Source organism: Gobio gobio, assembly GCF_949357685.1.
Source record: "Gobio gobio genome assembly, chromosome: 6".
NCBI lineage: Eukaryota > Metazoa > Chordata > Actinopteri > Cypriniformes > Gobionidae > Gobio > Gobio gobio.
This window is the reverse complement of record NC_137102.1, coordinates 44,835,275-44,853,542: the sequence shown is the minus strand read 5'-3', so window position 1 is coordinate 44,853,542 and position 18,268 is coordinate 44,835,275. Positions and strand designations below refer to the sequence as shown.

At 39.2% G+C, this 18,268-nt stretch overlaps 1 protein-coding gene across 1 annotated transcript in view; it reads left to right on the top strand.

Annotated features, from left to right (window-relative positions):
- The first annotated feature begins 3,610 nt into the window (after positions 1-3,610).
- hs6st1a (heparan sulfate 6-O-sulfotransferase 1a) overlaps positions 3,611-18,268 on the top strand; it is a 176,949-nt gene continuing 162,291 nt past the window's right edge. The window contains exon 1 of the mRNA XM_079818803.1: positions 3,611-4,428. Coding sequence (XP_079674929.1) covers positions 3,908-4,428 — 521 coding nt within the window. The 5' untranslated portion in view covers positions 3,611-3,907. The remainder of the gene's footprint in view (positions 4,429-18,268) is intronic.

Sequence of the window (18,268 nt, the reverse complement as noted above, 5' to 3'; positions counted from 1 at the left end):
TTAGACTATTTTAAAGGGATGGTTAACCCAAAAAAATACCCTATGATTCACTCACCTTCAAGTCATCCTAGGTGTATATGACATTCTTCTTTCAGACGGATACAATCAGAGTTATATTAAAAAATGTCCTGGCTAATCCAAGCTTTATAATGGCAGTGAATGGGAGCCCAAAATTTGAAGCCCACAAAAGTGTCTCCATCCATTATAAACGTACTCCACATGGCTCCTTGATAAAGGCCTTCTGAAGTGAATCAATGGGTTTTTTGTAAGAAACATATCCATATTTAACACATTATAAAGTAAAATATCTAGCTTCCACCAGACCGCCTTCCATATTCAACTTAACTGCCGCGTCGATGATGTAGCGTAAGCGTTTTAAACTGCGAGAGGCGTTACACTTTCTTCATAAGTTGAATACGGAGAGCGGTCCACCGGAAGCTAGATATAGATATTTTTCTTACACACACCCATCGATTCGCTTCAGAAGGCCTTTATTAAAGGGATAGTTCACCCAAAAAGGAAAATAAGCCCATAATTTACTCACCCTCAAGTCATCCTAGGTGTATATGACATTCTTCTTTCAGACAAATAAAATCGGAGTTATATTACAAAAGTCCAGGCTAATCCAAGCATTAGAATTGGATATATAGTTGCTCTGTTTTTGAAGTCCATAAAAAGTGCATCTGTCTGTCAAATAACGTGCTCCATGCAGCTCCGGGTGTTAATAAAGGCCTTCTCAAGTGAATTGATGCGTTTGTGTAAGAAAAATATTCATATTTAGGACTTTATCAAGTAAACTTCCGGCCGACCGCCTTCTGTGGAAAAGTGTTGAATGTTGAAAGTGAAACTCAAGATGCGTACGTGAAGTCATGACGAGCCTACCTGGTCGCATTAGTCTTTCGATCGGCAGGGGAACTTTCAACAATTTGTCCATATATTGAACAGGGAAGGCAGTCGGCCGAAAGTTTACTTGATAAAGTTTTAAATATGGATATTTTTCTTACACAAACGCATCGATTCGCTTCAGAAGGCCTTTATTAACACCCCAGAGCCGTATGGAGCATCAAAAACAGAGCAACTATAAATCCAATTCTAATGCTTGGATTAGCCTGGACTTTTGTAATATAATTCCGATTTTATTCATCTGAAAGAAGAATGTCATATACACCCATAGCTTGAGGGTGAGTGAATATGGTATAGTTTTCCTTTTTGTGTGAACTGTCCCTTTAACTAACTTAAACAATGGCATAGCTCATACAAAACTCTGAATTTGCTGAACTGCTCATTATTTAGGACAGCTGGCTCTAGTATGCTCTATTTGCACTATGGTAGGTAAGCTGCATTGGCCCAAAGTATACATGAAGCATACTGTGCATTGAGTCTACTATGACAATGGAGAAATGTGCTTGAGTGAAAAAGTTGTGCATGATGGAGCCCACCATGTGACAAGTGAAGTAGTTGTAACAGCAGAACAGAACCAGAGGGCAGGATGCACTTTACAATTTATCTTAGTGAAGCGACAAATGATCAGCCACAACACAGCATTTCCGTAGCTTCATTATGCATTGGGTCCCCAGGCGCAATAATCATGATATCAAATGACAGGCTTTCTTCAGGCCGCTGCTGAAGTTGTAAATAAAAATATGTTAATTTAGCTTGCTGTATTTAAGCGCCCAAATTGCAAACATCATTTGCTTGAGTTGATTTGTACAAGATCAGGGCATTTTTGAGAAGAGAGATATAAGCCAGGGAAAAGACTAATGTTAGTGAATTGGCTAAGTAATGTATACTCGTAAGTATTAGTTTGATCAGTTTATGAGAATGCATGGATGTCAGTGAGTTTACTTAGGGTTTCATTCACCTGTCATTGTGTTTGAAGAGGCGAATATGATTAGAGTAAACTGTTTGTATAATCCCAATATTTATAGAATTCAATAATACCTTGAAGTATTTTTGCTTGCTTCTCTGAACACATTCACTGAGATTTTGTACATGCAATTCCCCACACAACAACAAAATAAAGAAAATAAATTTTTTATGAGAGGCATGCTACTTTCTTGCACATTAATAAGGAAAAAATCAAAAGCCAATGGCGATACACGACTACAGTTCTCAGCGCTGCATGCAACACAGCTCTCAATACTGCCCACTAGCTGTGGTGGAGAAGTCCAGAATGAGCACTAGCTAAACGTTTCTCTGTGTTGATTTTATGTTTCACTGTGTCTTCAAGTTTGAGTGTAGGCTCTCATTCCTAACACAAACTCTTCTTTTGCAAATGAATTATGATTTTATCTTATCAGAGGTGGATATACATTTTACCGCTCAATGAAAAATTGCCATTTGGCAAGTCTATCTTATATAAAAAGAAAAAAAAAAGAAAGAAAGAAAAAAAGGATATCATCACTCAATTTACATTTACAATTTTCATTTTTTCCAGCCAGGACTATAACGTTAAGTGTTGAGTGATTACACACAATACTTGAAAACACTGCATTATCATTTAAAGCATTTTAAAACGTAATAGGCTATACCCATGTTTGTGTTTTTTTTCTTTCAGTTGTATGATTATTGCATTTTTTGTATGTCATAAACAGACATAGACTTTGTATTCACTACATCTTTGTTTGTTTTGCTTATTTATTTACTATCAACTAGAAAGATTTTATAAAATGTTGTTGCGTTTTTTTATAGATATGTTGTTTTTATTTTACATTTATACTATTTATATTAACATGCTTTTTATTAAATTAAAGTCTCACCAAGTTTATGCACTTTTAAACATTTTTGATTTAAGTCTAAATTCATAATATAGTGGTCAATGGGGGTGTTTATTGCTTTGTAATCGGTTTGAGGTGTTAAAGGCACAATATGTAAGATTTTTGTATAAAAATATCCAAAAACCACTGGAACAATTATATATGTTGCCTTGTGTGCTTACATTATCCCAAATGTTTCCAAGAATATTTAAATCCAGAGAAATAAGCAATTTTAACCAGGACAAGGACCGTGTCCATGTTGCCTATCACTGACGTCAATTTCCAAAAACGCTTGAATATATTACGTTTTTTTAGACAGGTGAGCAACTGTTTGGATACTTTCATCGACAGAAAACGAATCACTGTTATATAGTCTTATTGTTTAAATCTCGTTTTATTGATTTGCCGCGAGTAGGCTACCATGTTTTGCCATGGCTAATGTCAATCTAGCTTGTGTGCAGCCGAGCAAACGCACAGTATAGCATACTTTTAAAACACTATAATAATGTACCTTATATGATAAGACTGTGCTGCGTATGAAAAAGCCGAAGCGTCGTCTGCGGCATAAAATCTCTGCGAAATCGCCATCAAGCTATGCCTTTGTTTTGAATAAGCGACCTCTAGCGGCGAAAAATTACATATTGTGGCTTTAAGGCAAATTCATGCACCTGTTAGGAACATTTTATTTTATTTTATTTTTCTACTGTCGATTATTTTCCCTTTTATTATTTTTATTATTATTTATTTTTGAGGATATGGCTGCGTGTGAGGAAACGCGCAGCTGTCTTTACAGAAATACCATAATGCAATTAGAATAGCGGGCGTTCGCTAGAAACGAAATATTGTGTCCATTTGTGTTTGAGAGAGCGTGGAGCGCGCGCGTGTTGGGAAAGTGGGTGTCGCTGTGCACGCTGCTGGAGGAGCTTCACAGCGATGTGTCGAGGACTTTAAACACACTGTGTCATACAGTGGTGGAAGGAGGGAGATCGCGCCGTGCTGGATCTTATACTGCAACACTTCTGATGCAATGAGTCCGACCGTTTCCATTCTGATCCAATGTGTCTGACGGTTCACTTTCCGCGCGCGATGCTCTGACTGCCGTGTTTATATGGAGACACCCTAAAAAACAGTCAACCGGGAAATGGTAACACATGAACCTCCTCACTGGAAGGAACATGGTTGAGAGGAGCAGTAAATTTCTGTTCATCGTTGTCGGCTCGGTTCTGTTCATGCTGATTTTGTATCAGTACGTGGCTCCGGGGATGATGAACTTCGGCTCTCCGCACGGGTACATGCTGGAAGACGATGCGGATCTCTTCCCGACTCCTGATCCACATTACGTGAAGAAATACTATTTCCCCATCAGGGATCTGCAGCGGACTGTGGATTTTGAAATCAAAGGGGAAGATGTGATCGTGTTCCTCCACATCCAGAAGACCGGCGGCACCACGTTCGGGAGACACCTGGTCCAGAATGTCCGGCTGGAGGTTCCGTGCGACTGTAGACCGGGACAGAAGAAGTGTACCTGTTACCGACCCAATAGGAAAGAGACCTGGCTCTTCTCTCGGTTCTCCACCGGTTGGAGTTGTGGCTTACACGCGGACTGGACCGAACTGACCAACTGCGTGCCGGGGGTTTTGAACAAAAAGGAGAGCAGGATGAAAAACCAAAGGTGATGCTTGTACAATTGTTTTTTTCGGAAATGGCTGTGTCTCAAAACCCCGATATCTTTGGGGGGGCTGCAGTGACAATACTGTCTCAACGGGGTTTGAGGCAGAGCCAGTGTGTAAAAACTTTAGTGAGTCAAGAATTTGCCCAATATGCGCTTTCTATTATAATTATCCATAAATTGTTATATTTCACTTTTTAAATGGGATTTCTCATATTGAACTTGGGTTGAAACGGCCAGTTTCACATTTGCAAAGAGCACTGCACTGAGTTGTTCTGCAACTGTCCTGCTTGCCTCATTAAATATTCAAGCACTTACGTTCGTACGTCGCGTAAACTTTCACTGCGCTATTGAAGTGAAATGGCTAAAATGCCTAAAAAAAGTGACGGTAAACTCGTTAGTTTGAGTGATTACCGAGAAAATATCACTTGTTTCAGAAGACTTAAGACGAGCACAGTGGGTCTACATGGTGACATTTCCACGGATGGGCAAAACAGGTCGCGTGCTGTTCCCCCATCTCAAGTAGTGCTGTTGACATCATACGTATGCAAATAAGAAAGCAACCCAAAGTTTATAAATGGTTATAAAACAGTGTGAAACATGAAACAAGATAACCCAATATTAAGTTTACCTTGGGTTTACAATGACCAGGTTTAACAATTTGAAGTGTGAAAAGCCCATATGAGTTAGCAATTTTTGTTGTTTTATGAAACTGGATGAACATGGTAAACATAGTAGCCTACCACAGTATTTTACTATGCAAAAAAAAAATCAGTAGAGTTACTGTTACTACTTTAAATAACTTAATTGAAACACGTTCAAAATCTGTCTTTGCTTTTACTTGGTTACCACAGCTTTTTGTGTGTGTACTAGTAATTATAATATTTAGGAGAAAACTGTGTTTGTTTACCATGTTAAAGTTTTGTAAAGTGAACATGGGTCCTACTATTTCAGGTGGAAAACAGGACTTGCTGTGTCAAATGTTTGTGTCAGTTTCAATTTCTGCATGTTTGTGTTTTCTCCAAATGATGGAGGTGGAAAATTACTGTTGTAAAACAGCCCCTTGTAAACATCGTGTGTACTGGCTGCCAGGATGGTGGTTACAGAACTCCCCACATCAGGACAAACAGCAGTCATGTAAACTTGTATTCTGAATAAGAAATGTCAATTTGACTTCATTATCTTTCTCCACTTAGAAAACCATTTAGATTCCGTTTCAGTCTGTTTAAAAGGAGTTAGTTACTGTTTGCTAAGTGTATTATGTTTACTTTTGCAATGATGTGAAATCCATCTCCGAGCCATGCACGTAGACTGCTTTAGTTTTTAATAGGATTTTTGTGGATTAAATTATCTAAGCCCTGCAAAGTCAAATACATGAGATCAGATTTAGCAAATAATCACCAGCCCTACTCTACCTAAAAGAACACAGTCTAGATCCAACATACCCTCGAGTGTAAAACATCCCTCGTACCAGCGATGCCATTACTCTTGTTGCTTTTGGCGACCTTAGGAATGCAGCATTGATATGGATGCACATTCCTCTCCTTGATTAATCTCTCCTGTGATAAAGCCAGACAGACCACACCAGTGCTGTTCTTCCCTAATTTATCATGCATGTGTACATGTTCGTTCTGTCTGTGAAATTAGCATCGGGTCAGTGGTAAAAGAGGTGAGAAGTTTTGTCATTTCTCATTTTTAATATCTGCATTATTCCGATAATTAGATGGGAAATACTGGGCGTAGATAATTCGGATTTGATATGCTGCTTTGTTGCGCAGATCTAAGCACTCTTTTTTACATTAGTTACAGTGATTTCAAAGGACCAGTGCTGGGTGCATTGAAGGATTGAAACTTTGCATATTGCTTTTTCTCAAAGCTGTAAAACTAAATTAGATTCAATTTGATTTTTGGGTCTTTAGAAAAATTAAAATGAATACTAAAAAGTTCAAATAAGACAATTGAATCGTGATGGTGGTCACATTGAATGCGGAGAAAAGGGGAACTGTTTATGACCCATGAAATCTCTTGTGGAGATTTTGAACGGCTGTGGTTTGCTGGGCTGTTTGTACTTCTGTTGGCTTCATGATGTGTTTTTAGACTTTTTCTTCAAAAAGAAAATATCAATGAGAATGATCTTCTTTTTTTTAGGCTCACATATATGACCAAACTAAAAAAAAAAAAAACACACACACACACAACTTTTTTTTTTGTTGTTGCCAGATTATGTAATTGTTCAATGCAGATGGTTGTTTATAATCACAGTTGTCAATGCTGACACCTGTTGCAGTTGTTGAACATTTCACAGGGTTGTGTGTTAAAGGCGCAGTAAGTGATTTCTGAGAAACGCTGTTGGAAAGTGGATCGGACCAAGCATCACAACACTCTTGTAGCCAATCAGCAGTAGGGGGCGTATCCACTCATAATGGGGGCGGAGAGAGAGCGAGCAGGAGGGAGATTTGAAGAAAGACTGTAAAACAGAGAGAGATGGCTGAGAGTAGGGGTGGGTGATATGATATTTCATGATAACAATATACATATATATTGATATAGTTATTTTTGCTTTAAATTATGTTTTTATGATATCAACATTTTTGATACCTTTGAAATTTCATGTAAATGAAATATACATTTATTCTTACTAAAGTTACAAAAGTGATTCAGTCAAGAGCAGTGAATTTTTTTTTTCTTCTTTAGCAATAACAGCAACAGGTAAATTTGGATGCTATCACTTTAAGACAGACTGCACTGATCCATTATACTCTTGCGCTTTCTTTTAGCAGTTTAGTTCACTAAAGACATAAATTACTGTGTTTACTTGCAATAGTCACTTTGACACATAGGTATATTTTTAACCGTTCAAACCCAGTTTGGCAGCAAAAAACACTCAGTTTAGTTCTCACGCGCTCTATGACCAGCGCCTTCATGTTGCGTATCTCTCAGACAGCACTGAGAAACAGTCTCTTAGGCTGTGTTCACACTGCAGGGCTTAATGCTCAATTCCGATTTTTTGAAAAAATGCGATTTTTTTGCAAGGCCGTTCACATTTCCAATTAAATGCGACCTTTTGTGATCTCCTGTGTGAACGTGAAATGACCCAGAAGTGACCCGCATGCGCAGAAGAGTACTCAACGGTCAACGACGTCACTTGTTGTTTACGGAAGTAGCCAAATATGGGTGTCAGCATTGGAGTTCGTTTAGCTTTATTAAAGTTATTTTCGCAACGGAGCCAGCACCATTACAACCTTCTCATGTTAAGAGGAAAATTAAAAAAGAGGAGGAGAGCAAGGTTTTTGGCCATGGCGTTTTGTGGAGCAGTGGTAGCAACGTCGGTACAGAGAAACGTGTGTGTGCGGAGTCGCAGCCAGGAGTGGTGGGATACTGATGTGAGTGGCTTTACTGATACAGAATTCGTCAGTAACTTAAGAATGACCAGATCCACCTTCAATTATGTTTGCGAGCGCCTTCAACTAACTTTGTCACGGGAAGAGACACGTCTGCGCCGGCCCATAACAGTGCAGAAACGCGTTGGAGTTGGAGTGTATTGGCTAGCAACAGGTGCGTACTTCTTCTTTTATTGGCGGTTAGCAACTATTTCTTGTGCATTACCGCCACCACTGGACTGGAGTAAGGAACGGGAGTTACAATGATGACGTTTGTCGCGTATCAACGACGTACGGGTCGGATACATGTGACCTGGCAGTTCAGACTGAAGACGCATTTCAAAAGATCGGATATGTATCGGATTTGGACCACATACCCAAGTGGCCTGGGTCGCATTTGAAAAGATCGGATCTGTGTCGTTCAGACTGTCATGAAAAGATCAGATACAGGTCGCATAAGGGCAAAAAAATCGGAATTGGGTCGTTTCAGCCTGCAGTGTGAACGCAGCCTTAGAGACCGCGCACATATGTGACCCCGGACCACAAAACCAATCATAAGGGTAATTTTTTTTAAAATTGAGATGTATACATCATCTGAAAGCTTGAATAAATAAGCTTTCCATTGATGTATGCTTTGTTAGGGTAGGATAATATTTGGCTGAGACTATTTGAAAATCTGGAATATGAGAGTGCAAAAAAATCTAAATATTGAGAAAATCGCCTTTAAAGTTGTACAAATGAAGTCCTTAGCAATGCATATTACTACTACTAATATTTTTTTTTAAATATATTTACGGTAGTAAATTTACAAAATATCTTCATGAAACATGATCTTTACTTAATATCCTAATGATTTTTGACATAAAAAAGAAAATTCTATTATTTTGACCCATACAATGTATTGGCTATTGCCACAAATATACCCATGCGACTTATGACTGGTTTTGTGGTCCAGGGTCACGTATACTGAAATGAGTTGTCTTTTGCTGCAAATTGCATTTTAATGGTTTGCAATCACCTGTTTTTAAACCGAAGTGCTTAAAAATGCATACAAACGAAAAGCTTTCATGACTGCGTACGTCATGTGAGCACAACCGCGATAGACATGACAGTCCAAAATCTCTACCGGTTAGTCGTGTCTACTGGTATATCGCCCACCCCTAGCTGAGAGACATTACGATAGAGAAAATGTCAGAGGAATAACACTGGAAAAGAAAAGTTATTATCAGGCAAAAGCTTTTCACTGAAAACGGGAGTAACATTGGTTTTGCTATGTTTCACGGAACCAAGATTTGCTGATGTTGTAATGATAGCTATAGTAACAGGACAGTTTTTAGTGTCATTGTTTGTCTGGAGCTGCTGTGCTGCTGGGGACTAACAACCTTGCTCTTGCTTGTGTATATTCATCTTTTGTTCTTCCTTGTCGTTTGTTCGTTCATCATCTTTACTTTTATTCTTTTGCGAAGCATTATTTTGCTTCACTTCAGAGACATCCAGTCTTGCATTGCGTGTTCATGCATTTTTGGGGTGGATCAATGAATATTCAAATATCAACAGTGTTTCTCAGAAATCGCTTGCTACACCTTTAAGTAATCTTATGCTTTGTCAGCTGTCATAGTTGGAAGATCAGCAGCAAGTATGTGGAACGTCGTATTTTACATTTGTAATATTTCATACTTATTCGTTAATAAAGAATGATTCATAAGTCATTTGTTTTTGAATCACACTTTGTTGATTGGTTGCATTTGCTGTCCTCTTAATCGCAGTCTGGCTCCCTAAATATAGGTGTTATCATGATGTGGACAATTAATTCCAAAGTTTATTAGTCACATTTGTGAAATGCTTTTTATTCTAAAGTATTCTTTACGGCGTGTTCTTGAGATTAGGAGCCTGGGCGGCCACAGCGCAGGGTTTAACACCTGTTGTCAGTCCAGTGAGTTACAGTTCACGGAAGCCAGCGCCATTCCCACCAACAGGCAGGAAGCCATCTGACAGCTGTGCCAATCTGCATGCTTGTTAGACATGTTTAACGGGCTTGTTTACATTTAAATCTCTCTCGGCTCCTGAGACTTTTGGAAGCGTTGCTCGCTCTCCTCTTCGTGACCATTAACATAGCAAAGGACGAGCTTTTAATTACACACAGGTCTTATTCGGATTGTTGGGATTTCCAGTCACATTTTCCAAATCGCATTCACGCCGTGCTGCTTCCCCCCCCGGGGACCTGGTGGACATGAGAGCGATGGGGGCATTTTAATTGCTTAACGAGATGTGTATCACCACATTCTCATTGAGGCACCGGTAAAGCCATCTGTCGAATGGTGTGTGTGTGTGTGTGTGTGTGTGTTGCTCTCAGGGATGAATCACAGGGGTTTCAGATAGACCAGTGAACGGAGACCAGAGGAGAATGACTTCTCGTGTGGGTGTGAGGTGTGAGAATGTTTCCCGCAGCGAATAGGCGTGTGCAATCAGCCACCAGCGGTTATGTTTTTTCCTCCCCGGTGGACTACCAAGCATTGCCCCTGCTGCTCTAGACAGTATGTAATCTGTTTAATGAAGGGTCTGCGTCTGCTCTTTGACCAATAGGCTCGGTAAGAACAGTAGAACGGGGGCCGCTGTCTGACAGACTGCCTTTAGTATGCTTAACAGTTCACCGCAAAATGAAAAGCTGTCGTCTTCCTGGAAGATAATAAGCTGATAAAGGAATAAAAAAATAAAAAAATCAAGCAGTTTAATAAAATGATACAAGTGAATTTAGGCACCAGGGCCGGGGCCCACTAGGGCAGGGGTTTTCGAACTTTATGATGCCAAGGACCCCCAAATACGATGAACCTTTTATGTGGGACCCCCTTCCTAAAATCCATCAATATATTTTTATGCATGAAAAAAACATTTGAACTGTTAGATAAGTAGTAAGTGTGACATTATAAATACAACACATTTTTTCCAAACTTAAATCGGCTATGCTTAATGTTAGATGTATAAACCCGAAGAAGAAAATGTTTGAAAGTTTGAAAACCCCTGCACTGGGGAACCTCACCAAACCTTAAAGGTGCAGTGTGTACATTTTAGCAGCATCTAGCGGTGAAGTTGTGAATTGCAATCGCCCACCGCTCACCCCTCCCTTTCGAAGCACATAGAGAAGCTACGGTGGCCGACACGGGACAAAAATGTTGTCGTCTGAGACAGCAGAGAGTAGCTAGCGCTCGGAGATGGAGGCAATGTGTAAACATGATTGACACAATGTGAGGTCGTATTTATTTTTAATGCGCAAACATTTCGGACTCGGTGTGAAAGGACCATATTCATGCTAAAAGCCATGCAACTTCCTCTTTGGAATTCAGGGGGACTTTAAGATTACTTAAAATGATTTAAAATAAGACCAAATAAGTGTGAAAATAAGCCAAAACAACTAGAAATCAAGATATTTCTTAAAAGCTCTAAAATATTTTATCGGGTAGGGGGTGCTTCAAATATTGTTGTGGACAATAGGAAGGTGTTGAAGTCAAAAAGAATCACTGTTGTAACTACAGTATGAAAGTGGATATTCATGTTCAGATTTGCTAAAGATTACATTTAAAGGGTTAACATTTTGTCATCATTAACTCATCCTCATGTTCTAAACCTGTATGAATTTCTTCTGTTGAACACAAAAGAAGATATTTTAAAGAAGGTTGGTAACCAGACAGTTGACAGTAGCCATTGACTTCCATATTAGCCAATGGCTGCCGTCAACATTTTAATTGCCGACATTCTTAAAAATATATTTTGTGTTCAACCGAAGAAAGAAACTCATACAGGTTTGGAACAACATGAGGGTGAGTAAATGATGACAACATTTTCATTTTTGGGTGAACTGTCCCTTTAACAGGGTAATGACATTATTAGTGTTTTAAACCAAATAAATCGCTTTTGCTGCTTTTATAGCCATACAATAGCTGTGAGAAACTGACTGAAATGTATCTATTCTGTCGCTTTCATAACAGAATTCTCATTTACGGGTGAACTGTCTCTTTAAGTGATCTATTTGCCGTGATTTCTCATTTCTAGCCGTCATAGACAAAGATAGAGTCACAGTTGGGGGCAGCCTGGTTAGGAGGCCTGGCGCAGTGATCAAGCAGACACAATTAACTTGAAATGACAAGGTGACGATGGGGTACCAGACCACATTGTCATGTTCCTGTTATACTAGACATTTATTGTGATTATTTTGGGGGAAAATGAAATTGTACGTTTTATTGGCATGCAGTTGTGAGCTGTAAAGAGTAATTTAAATGATCATATTTGGCCTATATGAGCTTGCCTTCAGATCATGGAGAGAGAAAGATCTGTCACCACTGTAATTATTAAAACAGACAAAATAGAAAGAAACAAATGAATCTGAACATAAACCAGAATGTCCAGATGTCTGAGACATCTCACTGGAAATCAAATTTAGAAGGAACAAATATTTAAGAAAAAGTTTGGGGATTTTAAACAATTTAAAACACAGATGCTATGGCATTACATGAATTGGAAATTACTAGGGCTGCAACTAACGATTCTTTTGTTAATCGATTAGTTGACCGATTATTTTTCAGATTAATCGGATAAAAGTCTTTTTTTTTTTTGACAAAACACACTATGGATTTGACGTAAAACCATGGTTAATTTTTGGTTACCATGGAATAACTACAATAACCCTGTTATTTATTTATCATAGGGCTGCTCGATTATGGAAAAAATCATAATCACGATTATTTTGGTCAATATTGAAATCACGATTATGTAACACGATTATTTCACATGACTTTGGGAATGTGTTGTATTTATTAAAAATACACCTTTCAACAATTCAATTGAAATTGTAACATTTGTTGTACTTTCTGAACTATTAAAATAAATAATATAACATATATTCAAATCAAAGTATAAAAGTATTCACGTAAAAATTATAACCACAAATAAATAAGATCAACAATATGGTTCGGCTAGATATGCTTTTCAGGTACGTCTAACATTAGTTTTCAGGTACAGAAATGTATCAAATGTAAAATAACATTGCATATTTGATTGCATAAATTAAAAATTAATCCTATTAAACTTACAAAAGCTATTCAATCAAGTGCAGTGAATGATGTGCTTGTTTTTTGTTGTTTGACATTAAACAGACAACAGTAAAGGCTACTGCCTCTTTAAGACCTAATGATCGGATATGCGTCGTCTTTATCGACTGTATAAAGTTCACTTAAGGCATATACAGACTATGTCTGCTAGGATACTCTTCAAGATGGACATGTTGACATACGTTTTGTGTGAGTTTGTCCGTTCAAGAGCAAGACTTGAAAGATAACTCAATATTTGCGCGCTGTGAGACGTGTGCGCGCTCTCGGATGAGTGCACAGAGACACATTTTCTGACAGCGCGCGCGGCTTCTCATTCGCGTATTCTGGCACTGAACCCGGGGATGACGGCGAAAACGACTGGTCATATTCGAAAATGTGGCAGCACTCGCATGCATTGAACAAAGTTTACAAAGAGAGAATTATTTGAAAAATATGAGGGGAAAAAAGGACGTTTACACGGCACCCCTGCTCTCGTCAGTTTTTGTTTCTTTATTAGATTGTCATAGGTCACTCTGTTTAATTTTCAAGTGGTTAAACAAATTCGTGGTGTTCCCTTGCGTTGCAGCCACTACCATGTAGCAAATCTTGCACGTAGCATGTTTCTGCTCGTCGTCTGATTCCTCGAAGCCAAACTGTTCCCAGACAACGGAGTTGGTTTTGCCTTTTTTGATCACCAAACGCTGCTGTAACTGCCCTCCTTCTGCCATCTTTACTCGCGCAGAGTTTTTAAATTCCAGCGGATGATATGCACACGAGACTCACAAGACTCACGACCTGAGAGAGATTTGTGGCTTTGAGAGGGGCGGATGAGCGCGTGCGCGTTTCATTCAGAACGCAAGACAAAATAAAAGTGTTCTTGCAAAACTGAACATGGCAAAATAATCGTTTTTTCTCGATTGTACTATTTTGGTGATCGTTGGGAGGCAAAATCGAAATCGAAATCGAAATTCGATTAATTGCACAGCCCTAATTTATCATCATTTTTTGTTTGTTTGCTTGTTTGTTTTATTCAATGTATATACACAATAGTTTAACTATGGTATTTGTGTGGTTATACCAATGGAAATCAATACTCCAAAAACATGGTTTTACTATAATAAAACCATGGTTAATATGTCTGTGCTATACATTATGTGCAAAAAAGTTACAAAGCAAAAGGACAGTTTAAAATGATGTTAAAGAAAAACAAAAACACACACACAAAAAACTAACAAAAACAAATTCAGTTTTACCAAATTAGAGGAATGTTCTGCAGGGACACACACACATACGCTATGGACCCAATAACTGCTACTGTCATTGATTTATCCTGTAAAATAGGCTATAAGAAACGTCTTACATTTATATTCAATTACACGCTGTTATCTCTTTACAGTTACTACTCTCATAAAATACTTGAATTACATAACTTTTAAACCTAAGTTTAGCGTTCAACAGCAGATATTTCAGCTAAATGAATGTTTTTGCGCCGAATATTAATTGTCTCCCTCTCTACTGCGTTCTGTCTGTATGATGTGCATGTGCGCGCCGCGTGCCACTCGTTTAGTGAAGTTTGACGCGCTTTCATGCAAAATGGAAATACGCCCGTGAATTAGTAACATTTACAGATGAGGATATAACCTGTAAAATGAACATTTTGCACTGAGGACGCACACACACGCTTGAGGCTCATGTTTGGGGCGGTTGGATCATGTACCTTTCCCGCAGCAGCTCAGCTGTTTCCACTTTTTTTAGATGCATTTTGTCCATAGAAATGCGTTATTCAGTGCTGTAATTTGGCCTGACTAGTGGAAGTTTTGCGCACACAGAGACCCGACTAATCGATAATGAGAATCATTGTCGTTGATTTTCATTATCGATTATTATCAATTTTATCGACTAGTTGTTGCAGCCCTATAAATTACTCAGAAAGGATATATATATATATTTTTTTTTTTACTTTTCAGTTCAGCTTTTCATTTAATGTCATCTGTTTTTGTCCAGATCAGATTCAGAACATCCATCAACACCTCCAAAGCTTGAACAGTCCTATACCTTGTCCTGGATTAGGCAGTTTTGATTTATGCTATTTAATGTTGATGATTGTGTTATTGCGTATGGCATACATATCATATTCCTTGTTTCTGCTTCTTCTTTTCTTGTGTTTTGATCAGAAGATTCAGTACTCTTTCCGGAGATGTGTAATAGCGCCCCCTACCGTACAGTGAAAACACGGAAAGCCGTAAATTTCCATCATCAATGGCAGAGAAAGAGTGCTTTTTTTTAAAGCATTAGTTTCATGCAATTGCATTAGTTTTCATTAGTTTTTAAGCATTTGAAGCATTAGTAATCTTAGACCCCATTCTGAGTATCTATAAATGTATTCTTCTGGGAATGTGCCCATGTGTGTTTGTGTGCATGTGTATGAGTGATGAGAGAGGATTCTGGGCTGTGTGCACCTACTGTCACTTTTTTTTCCTCCCTATGTCCTGTCTATTTAAAGATATATTGCAGCAGATTTTGAGTCCCAGTCCAATAAACTGGCACAGAAAAATCCTGCGGTACTGCTGTCAGTCTTTTCTTTTAATTTCGTATATATATCCACACTCATTTCTTCAGCCTCTCACTCTAGCTTTCTTTTTTTCCCTCTCTCTCTCTCCCTCTCCTCATATCTCTTCCTGTTCCTTCAGCGATGTCAGTGTCTAATCAAACAGGCAAGATAATTTTCCACACTGCGGCTTTATGGATATGGGGCGCACAGTTTACCCCAAGCGTGACTAGAACATTAGAGGGAATGTATTTTCATGGAAGATTTACTGTAATTTATAAAATGCCAGGCCCTACTAATGGACAACTGCCTTCTGTATTATGAATAACAATATTTGGTGTGCGGGACACACCCACAGATGTCATGAACCAATGCAATTTTATTTAGCCTGCATAGCCTATTAAGGTCTTTGCTAGGTCAACTGCTTTCCAGTGACCACGAGTTTCTTCACAATTGCTTCACTGTCAAATGATTCTGATTGGTACAAGTTTTAAACCTCAAGCCTTCAGACTGGCTCGCTGTAGATTATTGTGCATGATGTCACTATATGTGAGCGGGGCCTGGATATCATCACACTCACTGTCTGTGTACATACAGGCTGAGGAATTTAGGTGTGCATATAATGCTATAGGAGAGGAACATGTGTATAAAATGTATCCAAAATCAGTCTATAATCGGTCCGATTGAGCTTGATCCAAATTAAATTCAGATTTGCTTTAAAGGGGTGGTGTAGATCTGAAATAATCTGATCAACTGGAAAAAAATCACCATGTTAACACTTGAACACATTAATTGCTGTAATGTGTATGCTAGATAAGTCATGAGAATGTGTATGTTTATTTACGTCTCATGTCTTACCAACTTGTCAGTGGATGAGGCTATATCTGCTTAAAAAGCTCTTCTGACATAAATGTCAGGTTTCTTTTTAGTTGTTATCAACGTAAAAACAACAATTATACTCACGGTAGCTCCGGTGACAGTATCGTGGTGGCTTTCTCTGGTTCTGAACATGGCGACTGGGCGCTACGGATGCCCTGAAGTTTTCTTTGGGATATGTTAATCTCATTGCAACATTGGTTCATATGAACAGAATTGGATTCATTCCTAATGACAAAAATTAGTGTGTGTAAACATACCATGTGAGGTTCAGTCGGCTCTCAATATTTTCTCAAGGTAGTCCTGTTGGTTAATTTGGCACTGTAGACGATAGAGTGAGACAAATGTGTGAAGCCCAAAGCACCATTGGCGTAAAGAAATTAGCAGTAGCTCTCTAGTAGTGCTTGATTTTGGATGATGTTCTTTAATACAGTCAGTTATTGAAGATGGTGGGCGCTATTCTAACGATCTGAAACGCAAGTGTCAAAGCGCGAAGCGCAAGTAACTTTGTGGGCGGGTCTCGGCGCTGTTGCTATTTTCCCGGCGGGATAAATGGCTCTTGCGCCCGGCGCAAATCTAAAATGGGTTGGTCTGAAGTAGCTTCATTATTCATGGGTGTGGTTTGGGCGTAACGTGAATAAACCAATCAGAGCGTCATCCAACATTCCCTTTAAAAGCAGGTGCGCAAGTTCCATTATGGATTGCTATTATTATGGCGTACTTACCAGGCGCACGCCAGGAGCGGTTCACAGCTGAGGAGAATTATGTTCTTGTAAGAGCAGTGAAAGACAGAGAAGTGAAGTTGTAATGTTGTACATTATGGTAAAGGTGATTTCACAGTCTTTTTTTTTTTCAGTCTTTCAGTCTTTTCAGTTTTTCAGTCGATTTTTTTTCCTGGTTCTTGACGGACAAACCAATTTGTCAGATGTCCTTATATACATATATGTCTTGCCACTATTGGGCAAACAGGTCTTATCCTTAATTATTACAATTAGCCTGAATAATTTGTAAGCTAGATTTATGCCTATTTTTTCACATCTTCGTGGCACACCACAATGATTTCCGTCATCTCATGTGTTAATATTTTTTTAGTGTAACAATTTATGATTTGCAAAAATAACTGTTGCATCTGTGTAGATTACATGAGCAAAGTGTATGCGCGTTGTGCACGCTATACATTATGGTCAAGCATGCGCCCTTAAAATAGCATAATGAACAACGCGCAACGCGCCACTGACTTTAGACTAGGTTTTTTCTGGTCAGTGGCGCAATTGTTTAATGGAACAGCAAAATAGCACCAGGGATTGTTTGCGCCGGAACACGCCTCCTTTTTTGCGCTAAACCGCCCAGGTAGCGCAAGTTCATTCACTAGTTTAGCGACGTGCTTCTGTGGAGGGAAAAGCGCGCTTTGCGCGGGTGCAAAATAGGAATGACACATGCGTCGGTGTACAAAGTCAATTGCGCTGGGTGCAAGATAGGGCCCGGTGTCCTCCACGTTTGGCAGTGGGGACTAAAGAGCCACACTGTGATCTTATAGGTTGGGTCCTTTGATTAAGAGTGTGTGTGTGTGTGTGTGTGTTGGTGTTGGTTTGCCGCTCCACATATTATAGTCTGATGTGGTTAGTTGTGTGATCTTTGTGGTTTGGAGGTCAGTAGCTCGGAGCTTATAAAATCCTCCAGCTCTCCGCGTGAACCCGGATTCTGGCTCTGGGAGCGTGAGCCAGATGGCTTGGCGGTCTCCAAATCTACTTGGAGCAGAAAGCAGAGGTTCTGACGGGCCAGTTTTTCCCGGGCCGGTAAGAAAAAGAGCTTGGAGCCAGGCCTGATAGCGGCAGCCTGACCTCGATGTGTTAATCCCATCAGATCAGTGTGGATTAAATACAGGCTGCTCAAAGCCCGTTATGTGGTAATACGGAATTGGTGCCCGCCCACCACGAAATCACCCCGTGCTTTCGGAC